Genomic DNA, 17,054 nt, shown 5'->3' on the forward strand with positions numbered 1-17,054 from the left:
AGTGGCGCCAGGTTGGTGTTTACAGCTCAAGCTCGGCCCCAAGCGGTGGAAGCTCTCTCGTTGCTCCACGCCCGTTGCCGGCAACTCCAGCACCAAAAGTCAACACAAGAAAAATCCTGCTTGGATCCTAAGCCACAAACCCAAAGCTGCATCCTCTTGGACTTACCGAGACCCGAAAGTTGTCGGCCCGGTGGCTGGAATCTCAGCTAAGACCGACCACGCTTGCATGCTCATGTTGTGAGGCAAGCTGAATTCTCTTTGTGAACAGCGAGTCGCGCGCAAACAGCCAGAAGAGTGAAATTAGCTCCCGGCAAAGTGCCCCTCGAGTAAATTGTAATATCCCAAGAAACCAATCTTGGGGGCCAGCGCGGGCTAGATCTCGCAACGAGATGAGAGATGCGACCTACTTTCGGGGTTGAAATGCGATGTTGACCAGGATATGCTTGATGTAACCCTCCTGCCGCCGCCTGCAAGCGTCTACGAATACAGAGTACTCCGTACCTCACCTCCCCTCAGTCGGGAGATTTAACCCCCGTCCCAAGCTCTCAGGTTCCAGTAAGTAAAGAAACGACCTAGTGCCATGTGGTATCGTTCGGCCTGAGCTCTGACGCACTTTTGACTCCATCCCTTCCGCTGCAACGCTGTCAAACACTGCCAAACTAAGGCAAGAAGGCTGGGGGACGTGCGAATCTGCAGGCTAAGGCAACGGATGCGATGTCAAGTAAAAAAAAAAAAAACACCTTCCTGGTGGAACCGTGCCCAGCAACCAGAACCTCTATCTACATCACCACAGTATGTATGGGTCCATGGATGATGGGAGGCTCTACCGCTACCTCTTTCCTTATCGGAAGCCTGGGTTCACAATTCAAGCGAACTGCGAGACATGGGAAGGGGGGCTGTTTGCTGATTCCGAACCCTGCCTCCCAAGATACCCATGCCAACCTGCTTTTTGCAGCACTAACAAGGCAGGAGGCAAGGTCTGTTTCTCAATGCGACAATCAAGCTTCTGGGGCCAGAAATGAGGAACAGGAAACAGGGACTTGGGGTGGAAAGCTCGAAACAAATTCCGGGGCTCCCAAAAGCGAGGAAGCTGGGAGGTAGCCGGAGAAGCTCGCATTTACCTCATTGTAAGGTACAGTACGAATACATGTGAGACGCGCAAGCCAACGTAGTCTGTATCTGCCACGTGAAGCTGACTTCGGTCATCTTGCATCATGATGGCCTTGATTTGGGAGGAGTACACCGTCCGACGCTTGGCCTCTCGTCATGCTAGAAAGAGGCAGCCGGAAGTCGGCAGCATGATAGCTTCTACATTGACCGTTAGTGACGAAGGTTGACAGCAGAAGAAAAATCATCGTGGGCAGACAGATCCCGCCGGGCCATTGGTGACTGAGGGGGGAGTTGCAGTCAGTTACGGCTGGAAACAAGGAAAAAAAAAGTGCTAGCTGGCAAGGTCTGGGCAGGACGTGGTTGCGTGGCTATCGCAGTACCAAGAGGGATGAGGTCAATCGAATGCACATCGACGCGTCCGATTCGCCAATGACCCCGGGAGCCCTCTGTTGTGGCGCCGTGGCGCTCCACTCTGTGTACTCGGATATTTGATTGGGCAGGTTCGGCAAAAAGGGAAAGGACGGGGAGGGAAGGAGACAGGGGTTGAGCTTCCTACCTTATGCCTGGGGGGTTCGGGGATTCAGAGTCAATTCCCACATACCAACGACTTCTCCCACACTTTCTTTCTCCATCATTCATCTGTTCATGCTTTTGCGCCGGATGCCACGAGACACTCAATTGCTTCCCTTTTGTGCCAAAACTCATCGTGAGCTAAATTATGGCCCATAAACTATGTTACTGTTCTCCTCTGACAAGGATTGACTCGTCTGACGTCGGAGCGCATATCGAACTCCCAAAGCAAAGCTCTTCTGCCAACGAAAACGACCAACATGTCTATTGTCATGGTGACCGCCAGCTTCCACACTTTGCACCACACTACCTCTCAATAGAGCATCGGCGGCGTGGTGGGACCTGGAGATCAGTACCCTTCTGCGCAGTAGCCTCAAGACCAGCTCTGCATCGCTCTGCATCGCTCTACATCGCCCTTTGAGCGTCGGCACACCCGTCAGGTCCCCGTCCCACCAACACCGCCATTCGCTTCCCCAACGTTACGCTCCCGCCCTGGCCCACGCCAGGGGGCTGGTCGTTGCCAAGGCCCTTGGTCGAATCTTGTCGGCACTGGACCCATCCCTCAGCTTGCCAAGGGTTGGTCCCGCATCCAGAGGCAGCCCCCCTTACTCGATGAGCTTTTTCCAACTTTCCACGCTAGGCCACCCACAGTGGTTGACCTTGAGGAGAGAAACAAGCAAATCTCTGCTACTAGCCAACCGCTGCGGGGAGGGGAGGTCGCGTCAAGAGACAGGACGGGGGTAGCAATCTCGTGGTAGACGTTCCGAGACATTAGAGATGAAGCACCCGGATTTCAAGCTGGTCTGCGCGCATCGCAATCAGATTAGGTCGACCAACGATGGGGTGAGAGCTTGAGATCGGTCAACCGGAAAGTCGGCCCTCAAGGTTGAACACGTCCTTGTCGCGCTATTGCTGGACCGGCCGCTTTCTGGAGCCACGATGAGGAAAGCTTCTGACGTATTACCCTTCGATGGCCGATCCACAAAACACCTTATCGCCGCGACTCACCTGACGACGGCCCGAACAGTCGAACTACACCAGCCACCCACTTGACGGACTTTCAAAGAGGCGTCACGGCCTCACCCGGGGATCTTGACCGAGTGTCCTTCTCGATCTATCAGAAAAAATTCAGTGCTTTTTGCAGATTCTGCGTGTCGGTGCTGGCAATCGCAACTGAATTCCATCAAAGCCCCTGTCATCCGGACTTTGCTCTCTTGGAAGCGAATGTGCAACGCGGATTAAGAGAACGTGACATCCCTGCCGACTCGTGAACCACTGACAATCCATGCGGTGATCGGTGCGTTCCCCCTCAAATGCCTGCCTCGCGAAACGCGCACCATCCGTGCCCTTCCATCCAAACACCTCCTCGAATATATAGGTCTTCAATCACCAGGTCACCTACGTAGGCAGACAGCCGCCCCCGCCCCTTTCTCGTGTCATGTTGAAGGGTGTGAACGTTGCGTTGTCCGTCGAGTGGCATGATGCGGGTAGCCGAGAATAGTGTGAAACAAACAAGAAAATAGCAAAACTGCGACGCCGCCAAGAGCAGCACCACGGTGCCGTGAGGGCAAATATCACGAGAGTTGCAACATGGCCAAGGCCCGAGATTCTCAGCCGATGGCCGTAGGAATTCCCGTTTGCTTTCTGGCACACGTGTGCATTTGCTTCTGTGTAGGTAGTTGAGAAGAGAAGGCCAGTCTACTTGTGGGAACTGTTGACATTGTTGAACATTTGTGGAGGGGTCGAAGACTTTCTCTGGTGTTTTCACAAGAAAGACCATCGCAATGGGAATAGCAACGATCAATTTCCCCATCATACCCGTCACTCTGCCTTCATCATTATGCCCAGTAGAGTACATACATTCGGCAAAAGATCGATGAGATGAATGGTCTCAGTCTGAGGGGAAAAAACACAAACCGCGACTCCGCGAACGAATCAGTGTCGGCCCATCTGTCTTCGACCCATTCCATCGGGCCGCGCGTATGTGTGAGGATGAATAACCAATTCGACTGGAAGCACAATAGCGATGGACCATCATTACGGTATCATCACTCTTGTGACGAGCAAAAAGCCGTTTGTTCGCTTCGACTGATGCCTATACGATCCGCACCATGCGACCCGTCCCCGCGGCCACGACCTTCATTTCGTCAACTTCCAATGACCATTTGCTTACATGGGGCCAACGCGTACACACATACGCATACGTGTGTAAGTGTAAGTGTGTAAGTGTAAGAGAGAGAGTGTGTGTGGCAGCCTTGCACAGCTGAGAGGCCAGACACATAGCTGATGTTGTCATGATCGGCTCCGGCATGTTTTCCCCGCGCGCATGCGTTTGTCTAGGCTCATAGCACAACGTACAGGAACCCGACGCACAAGACGGGACTTGTCATTTGCGGGAGAGAAAGTTCTGGCCCAGCCAATGTCAGCTCATGTTGTCTGTCTTATTACACATTGCGGGTATAGGCCGCCTTCCACTGATCGGAAATGGGCCAAGCTTTGGGGGAACGCCCAATCAATTGAGTGCGAATTCACTAGATTGCAAGTTCGCAAGTCGCGTAGCTGACGAGTATGAGTAACAATTATACTACTGCTAAAAGGACTTGTGACCAAACCAAGTTTTCTTCCCAACGCCGTGATCTGTGTGCAACAGTCAAAATCCTAGCATCGGAACCGTCGAGCCCTCTGAGCCGCGGAAGAGCGTCTAAAGACCAGAACCTCTCGTAAGCAGCCCATGCGAGAAAGCAAAAAAGGGCAGCCTCGCCCAGAGCGTTGTACGTCAAAACAAATACCAATGGGGTGTCAATGACCAATACCACCCATGAGCCTGAAACATAAAACTATTACCAGCGTGATCCCATACTGAAATGCCCCGAACCCCATAATATGCCATCAACGTGTGTCATCAGCCGTCAAATCCATCACTACTTCATCTACAGTGCTCTTCAGCCGCTGCACATGATGCAGGACTCGGGGTTTTCGATGCTGCCTTGAGGGGAATTAGTAAGTGCCATAAGGAATAGATTTATGTGGGGTAACTCACAGGCAAGCACGGCCTCGGAGTAGATATCTAACTCTCTCTCCTTGCTCTCCTCGGTCTTGTCCTCAGCATCGGGGGTCTTGCTGCCGGAGACGGGCAGCTCCTCAATCTTGAGAGTCTCAGCGGGCTCAGTGGGGAGCGCGCGAGGGCTGTCACCCTCGACGACATCGGCAGTGAAGTTGTCAGGCTTCTGAGCCGGGGCAGTTCTGGGAGGAGGAGGGGTGACGCTGGGGGTAGGGATGCCGTTGTCCTGAGCAGAAGAAGAGTCCTTCTTTGCGTACATGGGCCTGGGGACATTCACGACAGGGGCGGCGACGTGGCCAGGAGGAGGCGCACGCTTCTTGAGAGCCTTGCCGACGGCGGCGTCAGCGATCTTGAGCGCCTCTTGGTCGACGGTGAACTGAATAGGGGCAGAAGCTGCCTGCGTACGCAGGTAGTACATGCCCGTCTTGAGACCAAGCTTCCAGCCGGCGAAGTGCATACTGGTGATCTTGCCCATTGTCGGGTCCTTCATGTGGATGTTGAGGGACTGGGACTGGTCGATGAAGGCACCACGGTCGGCAGCCATCTGGACAACGGTGCGCTGGGATATCTCCCAGACGGTCTTGTACAGAGCCTTGACCTCAGCGGGAATGTTGGGGATGTTCTGGATAGAACCGTTCTCGGCGATGATACGGTTCTTCATGGCATCGGACCACAGGCCCATGTCGACGAGATCCTTCAACAACCAGGGGTTGACAACCTGGAACTCGCCAGCAAGAACACGACGTTGGTAGATGTTGGAGGTGTAGGGCTCGAAGCACTCGTTGTTACCCAAGATCTGCGAAGTGGAGGCAGTAGGCATGGGAGCAACGAGCAAACTGTTGCGCACACCGTGCTCCTTGATCTGCTCCTTCAGAGAGTCCCAATCCCAGAGGTCAGAGGGCTTGACGTTCCACATGTCGTACTGGAGGATACCCTGGGAGATAGGGGAGCCCTCGTACGTGGAGTAAGTGCCCTCCTCCTTGGCCAGCTGAACAGACATGGTCAGAGCAGCATGGTAGATGGTCTCGAAGATCTTCTTGTTGAGATCACGGGCCTCAGGAGACTCGAAAGGCATGCGAAGGGCGAGGAAAGCATCAGCAAGACCCTGGACACCAAGACCAATGGGGCGGTGACGCATGTTGCTGTTGCGAGCCTCGGGAACGGGGTAGTGGTTGACATCAATGATCTTGTTCAAGTTGCGGACAACGACCTGAGTGACCTCGTGAAGCTTCTGGAAGTCGTAGACACCATCGTTGTAGTCAACGAAGGTGGGCAGGGCAAGGGAAGCCAAGTTGCAGACAGCGACCTCATCGGGTGCGCAGTACTCGATGATCTCAGTGCAGAGGTTGGAGCTGCGGATAGTTCCGAGGTTCTTCTGGTTGCTCTTGCGGTTGGCAGCATCCTTGTAAAGCATGAAGGGGTTGCCAGTCTCGGTCTGGGCCTCGAGGATGGCATACCAAAGCTTCTGGGCCTTGATGGTCTTGCGACCCTTGCCCTCGCGCTCGTACTTCTCGTACAAGGCCTCGAACTCCTCGCCGTAGCAGTCAGCCAGGCCAGGGCACTCATTGGGGCACATGAGGGTCCAGTCGGCGTTCTTCTCGACTCTCTTCATGAACAGATCGGGGATCCAGAGAGCGAGGAAAAGGTCACGGGCACGGACCTCCTCCTTGCCATGGTTCTTGCGCAAGTCCATAAACTCGAAGACGTCGGCGTGCCAGGGCTCAAGGTAAATGGCGAAAGCGCCAGGACGCTTGTTGCCACCCTGGTCGACGTAGCGAGCAGTGTTGTTAAAGACACGAAGCATGGGAATGACACCGTTCGAGGTGCCGTTGGTGCCGGCAATATAGGAGCCAGTTGCACGGATACGGTGAGCGTTGAGACCAATGCCACCAGCCATTTTGGAGATCATGGCGCAGGTCTTGAGGGTGTCGTAGATACCCTCAATAGAGTCTTCCTTCATGTCGACGAGGAAGCATGAAGACAGCTGGCACTGGGGGGTACCAGCGTTGAAGAGTGTGGGGGAGGCGTGGGTGAAGAACTTGCTGGACATGAGGTTGTAGGTCTCGATGACGCGCTCGACGTTATCACCCCAGATGCCGACAGCAACACGCATGATCATGTGCTGGGGTCTCTCGGCAATCTTGCCATCAAGCTTGAGCAGGTATGATCTCTCCAGGGTCTTGAAGCCGAAGTATTGGTAGTTGAAGTCACGGTCATAGACAATGGCAGAGTCGAGCTCTTCCTTGTGTCTCATGACGGCATCGTATGTCTCCTTGGCAATCATGGGAGACGCCCGGTTGTTTCTGGGGTTGACATAGTGGTAGAGGTCGCTAATGACCGAAGACCATTGCTTCTTGGTCTGCTTGTGGAGGTTGGAGACAGCTATGCGGGCAGCGAGGATGGCATAGTCGGGGTGGGTGACAGTCATGTATGCGGCAGTCTCGGCGGCCTGTTCATGAAATTGTTAGCACCCGGTAGAGAGAGGTAGAGGAGAGCAGTGTTTACCAAGTCATCAAGCTGCACAGTCGTGACACCACCGTAAACACCGGAGATAACCTTTTGGGTGATGGCAACCGGGTCAACGTGGTCCATGTCGAGGCCATAGCATAGCCTGGACACTCTGGCAGTAATCTTGTCGAACTGGACGCGCTCCTGGCGCCCGTCTGCGCTCAATCAGTATCGTGAGCGACCACTTAACGCGTCTGAGCAGTACATACCGCGCTTCCTCACGAACATGGTGCCTGAGTTCGGCTATGAGATTGTGGGAGACGGGGGGTTTTGGGTCGTCTCGCGGGAGACGTAGGAACACTCGAGAGCAAGAGGATGAAGGTGAATTGCTGTAGAAGAGAGATGGGGTATCAAGAGCACCAAGAATTAGAACTGTAATGGTGCTAGAAGAAGTTGCGTCAAGAGTGTTTGGGTTGTGGGAGGTTGAGAAGAGAATAGACAGATGCCAGGAGGTGCTGCAGATACTTATGGCAGTGCCAATTCGCGTAGAAACGCGTCTACGGGTCTCAACGCCAAAGTGGACTTTAGCGCGACGAGGTAGGGGGGCAGGGGGGGCACGTCAAGGCATCAATAATAAATTGGCTGGCAAAAGGCCGCAAAAGTGGTTTTCTGGCCTTGTAGGCTAGGCATCTCCGCCCGTGCCCCTCGGTTCACGTTCGCATCCCCGAGCCAACACTTACCTGGAACACAATGGACGACTGTAAAAAGAACGGACAATCTCAATCTCACAGCTGGCAACCACTGGACTTGACTAATGCTAAGGTACGTACGACTGACTGGCTTGGAAATCAAGTCTGACAACAACTCCACTGTGGATGGATTGTTGTTTGTCTCTTCCCATTCTTCTCACTTCCCATCTGACGCGGGTTGCCGCTTGCAACGGAGAGATGACTTCACATTTGTCCCGAGGAACTGTCCTGCTTGGAATGCACTTTGAAACTCTTTAATTGATTTTACTCGCGTCAAACCGATTAGTCGGGTGCAGTGCACGCGTTGACCCCTCATCACCGTTTCAGCGCAGCGATGCGGTGGTGCACTTTAATGGATTTTTCTGTAGGCACTTTACGCGTGCACTGCACGTCGCTTCATGGTGGGGGTTCCACTCCATCACGATGTCACGTGAGAGAGGCCAAAATCAATTAAACAGCCTCAGTGAGATTGAGGCCAAACGACGTCACGACTATATCAATTGGCGTTTTTCTGCCTTGAAGACATGAAATTTTGAAGCTTGAAGACATCATTGCCCATTATCCATGAGAGGATTCTCGCCTCTGTTTCTCACCAGAGCACGGCCGCAACAGTTGATTCAACCATTGCATAGAAGCTTTCTGTCATCGCCATCACCCATACTCACAATGGCCACTCCCACAGAGGCCTGTAAGCCGGCATACCAGCCCCGCTATATTGATGTGTGTAACTCACGCTCGTCAAACTTACTCATGATTCAGCGTGATAACCCTCTATTCTTGGTAGATTGGCATCAACTTGGCCGATCCCATCTTCAGAGGTCTGCACCACGGCAAGCAACGGCACCCTAACGACCTTGCCGGGGTCATCTCAAGAGCGAAGGAAGTCGGATGCACCAAGCTGATAGTCACGGGGTCCGACTTCACCAGCTCCAGAGATGCCCTGGATATTGCAAAAGACTACCGTGAGTCAAATAGATGTGCACCTTACGTCAACCTGTCATTGACTTCGCGATAATGCAGCTGGCGTCGTGTATACTACGATCGGAATCCACCCCTGCAGCAGCGCAATCTTCAGCAGCTCGGACGATGCCGCAGAGGGCATTAACACGGATCCGGACCCCGAGAAGCCGATCTCTGAGCACCACGAGCCGGATCCGAAGAAGACGGAGGCCATCATAGCCGAGCTTCGTGACCTCATCAACGAGTCGACCGCCTCCCACTCCGGCGTCGTCGCCTTTGGGGAGTTCGGGCTCGACTACGACCGCCTGCACTACTGCTCAAAGAAGGTTCAGATCCACGCTTTCGCAGCGCAGCTTGATCTCGTGCTCGAGACGAAGCCTCAGCTGCCCCTTTTCCTACACTCTAGAGCAGCACACGCGGACTTCGTCCAATTACTCAAGGACAAGTTTGGGGACAAGCTCGAGAAGCTGGAAAAGGGCGGCGTTGTGCACAGCTTCACTGGTTCCATGCAGGAAGCCAAGGAGTTGATGGATCTTGGCTTGTACATTGGCATCAATGGATGCAGTTTCAAGACCGAGGAGAACTGTGAAGTCGTCAAGCAGATCGGCTTGGACAGGATGATGATTGAGACCGATGGCCCTTGGTGCGAAATTAGACCGAGCCATTTCGGTTACAAGTATCTCATTGAGAAAAAGCCGGAGGTTAACGGCACCGCTCAAGATGCTGCCAACGGGACTGCAACCCCAGAAGTCCCAGCTCCGAAGCCTCAGCCCAAGAAGAAGAATCAGAAAAAGGAACCTGAAGTGCCGGAGCGCTTCAAGGTCGTCAAGAAGGAGAAGTGGGAGGAAGGAGCCATGATCAAGGGCCGTAATGAGCCATGCATGATTGAGCGTGTAGCTAAAGCCGTGGCGGGTATTAAGGGAGTCGAGGTTGAGGACATTTGCGAAGCCGCTTGGAGAAATACTGTCAAGGTTTTCGGCGTAGAATAGAGCGTAGAGCACAGCATAGAACAATAGACCAGAAGACTTTCGAAAGAAATCAATTTGGGGGGTATCAATATCATTGAAAGTACACGCGCAACGCAACGACTGCGGCCTACGATAGCCTCCTTTCGGAGAGGATTTCATATGCCAGACCCTTTATGGCCCCTGATCCGGCCATGCCGTACGGCCCCTACTGTGACACCTTCTTCCCCAGTCAACCATCCCGGCACTCGCTCTCCATCTATGATGCCGTTCTCCACAAGCTGCCGTATGCCCGCGAATACATGTGATCCGTGCAATATCAGCTTGACGTTGGGGGCCCAAGTTGACGACTGTGTTCGGGGCCGATCTTCAGCACCTGACTCAGCTCGAGAGCTGTTGTTAGGAAAAGGATCCTCCATGACAATGTCTACTCGCTCGATACCCAGTCCATCGTCGATTTTGGCTGTATCGCCGAATCTGGCCTGGGCACATAGACGAGCTCTCTTGTAAAACTTTTCGTCTGTCTCAGCGGCGCCAGCTTTCCGTTTGGAGTCCCTCTTTGCCGCCGAAGCCGAGGTGTCATCCGCCGAATCTTCCGACAAAGGCGGTGTTGGTAAGATGGTGTCAAGCGGTGACTCATTCTTCTTCTTGTCGGCATAGATATCCCAACCGCCACCTGCCGCATTCGTTCGGCCAACGCCTCTGGATTGCAACAGCGCATCGAGGTTCTTGGTTGTAATGTTTGTTGGTTTCAGTGTGTATCGTTCCCGCGGTCGAGAAAGCGCCTTCGGTATTCCTTCGACAACCAGGTTGCGGAAGCTTTTAGATTCGCTTGCTCCCAAAGACCCGACTGTCTGAGATTTGGACAAATAGACGAACGGCGAGGCATCTGGAAAGGCGATGTATAACGTCCGTGAGCTGTCGAGATCCGAGTCGGATTGCGTGAGACCAGTTCCGAGTTGAGTCATGCTCGTGCTGTAAGGAGACTCGACCATGAAGATGCGCAAGACGGAGAGGGTAAGCCCCTCGGGTCGATGAAAATGAAAATGAGCTTTGACGTCGGGCAATACGTGTGACTGAAGGTTTTGGATGAACGTGGATGGGTGAAACCGGGGAAGGGTCAAAGACGCAGTGTCGACTTCTGGGGCCTGCTCTTCATCATCCACGTATGAAGCCTCTTTGAGAGGCATGATACGATAGGCATTCCATTTCTGCGAGGTGGGGTGGTCTTGAAGGTATTGGGCATCTGCCAGCGCCATTTGGTATAGGGTTAGGCCATGACTCCAATCGCCGTCGGTGATGCGATCAATGATCTCTCGTTTGGACCCTTTCCTGAACTGTAGGTCCGCATAGATGGTCCGTAGCTCTTCTACCGATGATGCCGGGGGGTAGAGACCGTCATCATTATCCTCTTCGTCTAGTATAGGCGCGCATAGTGGTACATTCTCATCACTGAGCCATTCGAGGACCAGAGACAGCAAGGATGAACGCGATAAGCGGCCAAGAGCTTTTTGAACGGAAGAGTTGCTGGGCGGTAGTCGTACTGTTGACGACAAGCGTCCTGTAGTTGGGATTGAGAATCGTGCCATGGCCGTCAAAACATTGTGCTTGTGAGGGAAAATCTGGCAGTGTTTTGATGTGTCGCGAGTGCACTGCACTGCACTTTCCTTGTACCTTCGCGGGTGGGGAGGGGGGGATACGAAATATCGCGATGCTTGAGCCTCGGAAATGTCGTCAATCACCCCAGTGACTGAGGCTGAAGTATCTTGAGCGGAGATGGGCTCTGTTATTGGTCGTTGAATCGTTGTAGAGCAAAGACGCGTCGCGTATCCGTACCGTCAAAAGCTCACATGCAGTTATGGTGCACGGAGCACATGTTGCATACGGGGTCGGAGGGGCTTACCGCGAACAGGGGGACACGGGCCACAACGGAGGGGCACGGAGCAGTGGCTCTGTGGGCGGCAGACGTTAAGGTTGGACAAGGGGGGGAGGAAGGCAGTCCGCAGGGACGCTGACAGGATCGGAATGCTTAGGTAGGCAAGGCGAGACGGCTACGGGTTATGGGTGCCCGATCCGACCATGCGTGCCGGCGGGGCCTAAGGTAGAGAGAGGCCGGCGGCCAAGGCACCCGTGGTACCCAGCTCGGAGCTTGCAAATGACGGGAGCAAGTTGCTGACAGTGGAGGCGTAAGGGTTGTTGACGGCGACATGGACGGCAGGGTTCACGATGTTCTGGGACCGAGATGTGCCTTACCTAAGGTACGGAGTACGTTGCGTAAGCCTGTAAGGTAAGGTAGGTATCACACTTGAGATGGTTGGCATCAAACGTGCAAGCCCAGGGCGTGGGCAGCGAGAAAGACATGGGTAAACGGACAGATTAGCAGCCAGCCAGCGGGGCTGTGGTCCCTCCCTGGCAGACGGCGGTCCTGGTCTGCGCGGTACGTAGTAAAGTCCCTGAAGCCTGAAGTATGTATGTAGAAAGGAATAGGTGCAGGATGCAGCGGCTGAGAGGCACGGTCGGGCCTACTTCCCGAACATGGCCGGTGGCACTTCCGAGGGTCGGAGGGGTTGGCAGTTGCTTAGAAATTCAGATTTAAGGGTCCTTTCACAAGGACGCACACACTGAAGGATTGTAACAACTAACAAGCTGTGGCACGATGCGATGCCCAGACACGCCAGAGGAAACACGGCAAGGTTGACACCAGAAACCCGCGACCATACCCAAACGAGACCAGCCGAGTCATGATGGACCCGGGTTCTCATCGTGAGCAACGAATAACGTGGTTGGGGGAAGTCGGGATTTGGGTAATTGGGATTGCTGCTGTCGTGACCGTAGCGCGGGTATTGCATTTACCGCCGGTATTTAGTACCGAAACATTAATAATCTTCCACGAGCGATGCAAGCCACGGCGTAAGTGGACTCATTTGTGCGCACAAAACTTAGAATCTGTGTGATAACGTTTCGTCAGTGGAATGTTTCTGGAACTCAATCCAAGAGAGGCCGCATTGATTGACAGCGTCAGAATTTTCTTCTCACTGCCAGAGATTGAACAATACTCCGTACACGGCACAGCGACATGGAATACAAAACCAAAAACAGATGTCGATCAACTAAAAATGCGACTTGAAGACGTCAATTGCCAACAGCCCGAAAACGAGGGGCGTCGGAACACTGTCAGGCCAGAGATGCGCAATTGCCGCGGGGCTCTCAGAAGATTGGCTAAGCGATGATTCGTTCGCCAGCCATGGGTGAGTGATGACGGGTGGATGTGTGCATCAACAACAGTGGAGTGCGGACTGTGGAGAGGAGCTCAAGATCGAGTGCTCATGCTTCCCGGTCATGGTTCCGGGAGTTGGAAAGGGCGTGCTCGGAAAGAAGGCAGGTTATGAGGATACGGAAATTCGGAATGTCCTATTGCTGTGACTTGGCTGTAATGCCATTCCCGGTTCAATGTAGAAGCTTAGCATATGTTGACTGGGAACCTCGTAGGTGATTGGAGGATGGGACGTCAGATGGGGCACGTCCCCGTTCATCGGCGGGTGGGGGGCTGCACATTGCCCTTGCGGTACCGGGAACCTTCGGACCAAGGCAAAAATAGCGAGGCGCCGGCGGTATTCTGCACATGGGAATGGGTGAGGTGCTAATGATTCCGGTGTGATGTTTTTCCCTCTTGCGTGCGAGACTCAGTGGAAGTGGTGGGAGAGGACGTGGGCGTAGGTACCGGTAATCAAGCGGCGTCGTGTGTGGGTGGAGGTTCCAGGCCTGGATGGCTAGCATATGCCTGGCCACTCACTCGAGTCTCAGTCCCAAGGAGTCAAGTCTCCCGTCGATGGAACTATCTCCAAGAGGAAGACAAGCGACCAGCCTGCAGCGGTACATAGGTACGCAGCAAGTAACGTAGATGCGTGGGGTGCGGCGTGCCCTCTTGCAGGGAAATGAACAAGGCCGTCGGCCAATGGTCGGAGCCAACCAGCACCGCGGAGCACCCTTGGGGCATTGGGGCCCTTGGGGCCCTTGGGGGGCCCCTCCCTCGGGGGCACTGAAAGTCGCGCTGTCGGGTAAAGAAGTTGACTAATACTATCCACTCGGCCTGTGTCCGCAACCTGCCTCTCCGAACAAAGGCTTCATTCTCGCCCAATTTGACTCCTCTTCCCCCATCCCATCCACTCCTCTCCCTGAACCACCCAGCAGTCCAGCCAGAGACCGAGACGAACCTCGCACTCGACAACCTAGACAGGCAGACAACCGTTCAAGAAAACATCCGACCGACACCTTCGACCTCGACAGACCATCGCCAGGTCTCGTCTTACATCTACCCGATTCGACGCCAAGTTTTGCCCCTCCATCGTCGCCGACTTCACTGCCGAGCAAAAGTTGGAATCGATCCCGGTCCACGAACCGCGCGCATTTAATTCAACTACGTTGGGGGCTTTACAACCAACGCGGCCACAACACCAACCCACTTAACGCCATCGCCGCCGTCCTCGACTCGACCTCAGGGACCCAGTCTTTTACAACCACAAAACAAATCGACACCCTCGTCTCCGAGTCGATTTGAAGGAGCCCTTTTGCTCTTCTGCCTCTCTGTTCTTTGGTTCCAACACCGCCGGCTTCGTACCCGAGAGCCTTCACCGGCCGAGCGACATGTCGCCTTACACAAGCACTGGAGGCGGGCGCGCGCCCAATGTGTCTCGCTACCTGCGTGACTTGAACACCGTCAAGGAGCCCGGTTCCGCCGAGGAGAACTTCACCTTCGAGGACGATCTCGCCATGTTCACAAACACTCAGTTTTTCGACTTCGAGACTGGCCAGCACACCGACTACCAGGCACCGCCCAAGAAGGCCGAGACCGCTACCGTTGCTGAGCCCCAGCCTCCATCCAGCGCCGTCACCGAAGAATTGACCTCTCCCATTGGCGACTTTGGCAATGTCGACTTTTCTCTGCCAGGTAAGAAGATGCTTTCTTCTTGTTTACTTGGGATTTGGTGTACTTCATCCTTTTTGTTCATGTTGAGGCGTATGGGCTTGTGTGGGATTTGGTATGGATTTTTGGTTGTTCATCAAAAGTTCTGACCCAGTCACATCACATCGTCATTCTCACTCATCATCACCATGCTCATCACTCACACCTGACTTTTTTTACTTCAACCATCTGCCACGTTACAGACAGCCATGGGCACAATCACCTTAGTATCGGGCGAATGGGAAACGGACGACGATTCACACCGTTCACACATGAGTCAAGTGGCCCCTCTGAACTTTAACCTCCCAGTTCTCATCAGCGATCAGCTCAACTTTCTCTCAGGGTCGCAGCCAAGCGCATGCGACCGCCTTATCACCAGCCTTTCGAACCTGTCCTTTCTTACCCCACCCTGTTCATGCGCAGTCCATGTTTCATTCGGATGTCTTGATTGGGAGAAGCTGCCTGCTCTTATGCAGGTTGCCGGCGTGCGGTGTTGAGGGAGAGCCGCGACTCCAGATTGGAGCTTACAAATTGCCGGGGGATGGTGCAATATCCCGTGACTTTTCGTCATTCATCCTAGCAGGGATGCTTCGACCATCTGGGCAGCCGCCATCCGACACCGATTAAGCAAGTGCTATGGTTGATGGTCTTGTATCTCCAACATTTAGACTCGTCGATGCGGTTGTTCTTTCGATCAAGCGCTATCCGCCCCGTCTTTCCCCTCATTCCACCGTCTCGACGACGCCACGATGCCAGGAACTGATAACTCCTGCCTTGAATCATCCATCTGACCATGAACAATGACAGGCGAATTCAACTTTCACGATTTCACCAACCCCTACCCTGCCTCGGGCGTCCCGCCCTTCGCCGAAGGCCTGGGTAACCTTCAACCTCTCCAGCCTAACCCGCAACCCACCTACGCACCGCCTCCTGTATCTCAGCAGCACAACCACCACTATGCTGCTCCCACGCCTTCTGCCGCCGAGACCAGAACTCCTGAGTCCTTGAACGGAGTCAGCAGGCCCGGCCACAACTTCGAGGAGCAGTCTCGCGTTGCCGCAGAGGAGGATAAGCGCAGGAGAAACACCGCCGCCAGCGCCAGGTTCCGCATCAAGAAGAAGCAGCGTGAGCAGGCTCTCGAGAAGAGCGCCAAGGAGATGTCGGACAAGGTCTCGGCTTTGGAGCAGCGCATCAACCTTCTCGAAACCGAGAACCGCTGGCTCAAGAACCTCGTCATGGAGAAGAACGAGGGCAGCGAGGACATTGCTTCTATGCTCAAGGAATTCCAGAACAAGCAAACCAAGACGACCGCGACATCTTCGGACTCTCTCAAGACTGAGGAGGCAAAGTAGAAATGGGAAAGCTTTGTCAATATTCGGAGGAGTCACTATACTCTCTCCGAATGACGCCTGTATGCAATGCGTTTCATGTTCAAGACGTTGGAATTTATTCTGGCACCAAATGGAGTTTGATACCGTGGAGGGACGAAGAGACATGCTGTGGGATGGGAGTCGTGATAGGGGGGGTTAGAGGGGAGATGAACGGGCGGTACTATTGAGCGGCTTGTTTTTACTGATTGGCAACATGTGATGAGATTTTTACATGTATGTATACCTGCACGAACTCATGATCTGGGACGTGATAGAGTATATCACAGCAATGAATTATACGGATGGGTTTATCGACCCTAAAGCTATTGACTAAAGTCAACTCTAAATTATTCTTTGTTCAACCAAAACTCCTAAAGCCCTTGTTCCCTCCCCCAGCGTGTGTGCTCAGGATAGAGTCAGGTTAGAAGGTCTCAACATCTCGCAACTCGAAGGCGTGCTCCCGCGGTCCCCATCAGGTAGAGTTCAACCACCCCAAGCCAGCACAGGCATCCCCTGGCCTCACCTGCTCTTATGCCCATGGATGGATCGGGAGAGAAAGAGCCGCTGCTCGGCTCTACGTTCGTGTTCACTGGTGACCCCCGCGCCTCTCCACTTCACCGCCGACATGCCCCATTGACAAGAAAAGAGTAAGAACTGATGGCCAAGCCGCCACAGACTCGCGGGCCCTTGTCTAGGGCCCAGAGTCAGTCTTGAGGAGGTACGTAGCGCCATGTCTCGCCCATGGGAGGTTTAGTAGGTAGGCTGGAACGGGGATCCGAACATTCGAGGCTTGTTACAGGTACGGTGACCCCATCTGTCCCATGGATCGGACTCTAGACTGCAGTCTCCAGAGAACGA

General features: G+C 54.0%; 7 protein-coding genes across 7 annotated transcripts; 2 read left to right on the top strand and 5 right to left on the bottom strand.

Annotated features, from left to right (window-relative positions):
* Positions 1–2,989: 2,989 nt before the first annotated feature.
* On the bottom strand, positions 2,990–3,538 carry CABS01_12299 (uncharacterized protein; the record flags this gene model as incomplete). The annotated part of the gene is made up of 1 exon (XM_060545653.1): positions 2,990–3,538. The coding sequence occupies one exon, from the start codon at positions 3,536–3,538 to the stop codon at positions 2,990–2,992; it is 549 nt and encodes a 182-aa protein (XP_060396510.1).
* Positions 3,539–4,622: 1,084 nt separating this feature from the next.
* CABS01_12300 (ribonucleotide reductase) lies at positions 4,623–7,477 on the bottom strand (the record flags this gene model as incomplete). The annotated part of the gene is made up of 4 exons (XM_060545654.1): positions 4,623–4,666; positions 4,721–7,190; positions 7,247–7,404; positions 7,459–7,477. The coding sequence occupies 4 exons, from the start codon at positions 7,475–7,477 to the stop codon at positions 4,623–4,625; spliced, it is 2,691 nt and encodes an 896-aa protein (XP_060396511.1).
* A 1,025-nt stretch (positions 7,478–8,502) lies between these two features.
* Positions 8,503–9,887, top strand: CABS01_12301 (TatD family hydrolase; the record flags this gene model as incomplete). The annotated part of the gene is made up of 3 exons (XM_060545655.1): positions 8,503–8,658; positions 8,723–8,900; positions 8,959–9,887. 3 exons carry the CDS (start codon positions 8,503–8,505, stop codon positions 9,885–9,887), a joined length of 1,263 nt encoding a protein of 420 aa, XP_060396512.1.
* A 134-nt stretch (positions 9,888–10,021) lies between these two features.
* Positions 10,022–11,452, bottom strand: CABS01_12302 (uncharacterized protein; the record flags this gene model as incomplete). The annotated part of the gene is made up of 1 exon (XM_060545656.1): positions 10,022–11,452. One exon carries the CDS (start codon positions 11,450–11,452, stop codon positions 10,022–10,024), a length of 1,431 nt encoding a protein of 476 aa, XP_060396513.1.
* Positions 11,453–13,310: 1,858 nt separating this feature from the next.
* CABS01_12303 (uncharacterized protein) lies at positions 13,311–13,640 on the bottom strand (the record flags this gene model as incomplete). Its single annotated transcript, XM_060545657.1, has 1 exon — positions 13,311–13,640. One exon carries the CDS (start codon positions 13,638–13,640, stop codon positions 13,311–13,313), a length of 330 nt encoding a protein of 109 aa, XP_060396514.1.
* An 867-nt stretch (positions 13,641–14,507) lies between these two features.
* Positions 14,508–16,178, top strand: CABS01_12304 (basic region leucine zipper; the record flags this gene model as incomplete). The annotated part of the gene is made up of 2 exons (XM_060545658.1): positions 14,508–14,811; positions 15,634–16,178. 2 exons carry the CDS (start codon positions 14,508–14,510, stop codon positions 16,176–16,178), a joined length of 849 nt encoding a protein of 282 aa, XP_060396515.1.
* A 449-nt stretch (positions 16,179–16,627) lies between these two features.
* On the bottom strand, positions 16,628–16,735 carry CABS01_12305 (uncharacterized protein; the record flags this gene model as incomplete). The annotated part of the gene is made up of 1 exon (XM_060545659.1): positions 16,628–16,735. One exon carries the CDS (start codon positions 16,733–16,735, stop codon positions 16,628–16,630), a length of 108 nt encoding a protein of 35 aa, XP_060396516.1.
* Between the last annotated feature and the right edge of the window lie 319 nt (positions 16,736–17,054).

The sequence above is a fragment of the Colletotrichum abscissum genome (assembly GCF_030869225.1).
Source record: "Colletotrichum abscissum strain IMI 504890 chromosome Unknown Scaffold_37.1, whole genome shotgun sequence".
NCBI lineage: Eukaryota > Fungi > Ascomycota > Sordariomycetes > Glomerellales > Glomerellaceae > Colletotrichum > Colletotrichum abscissum.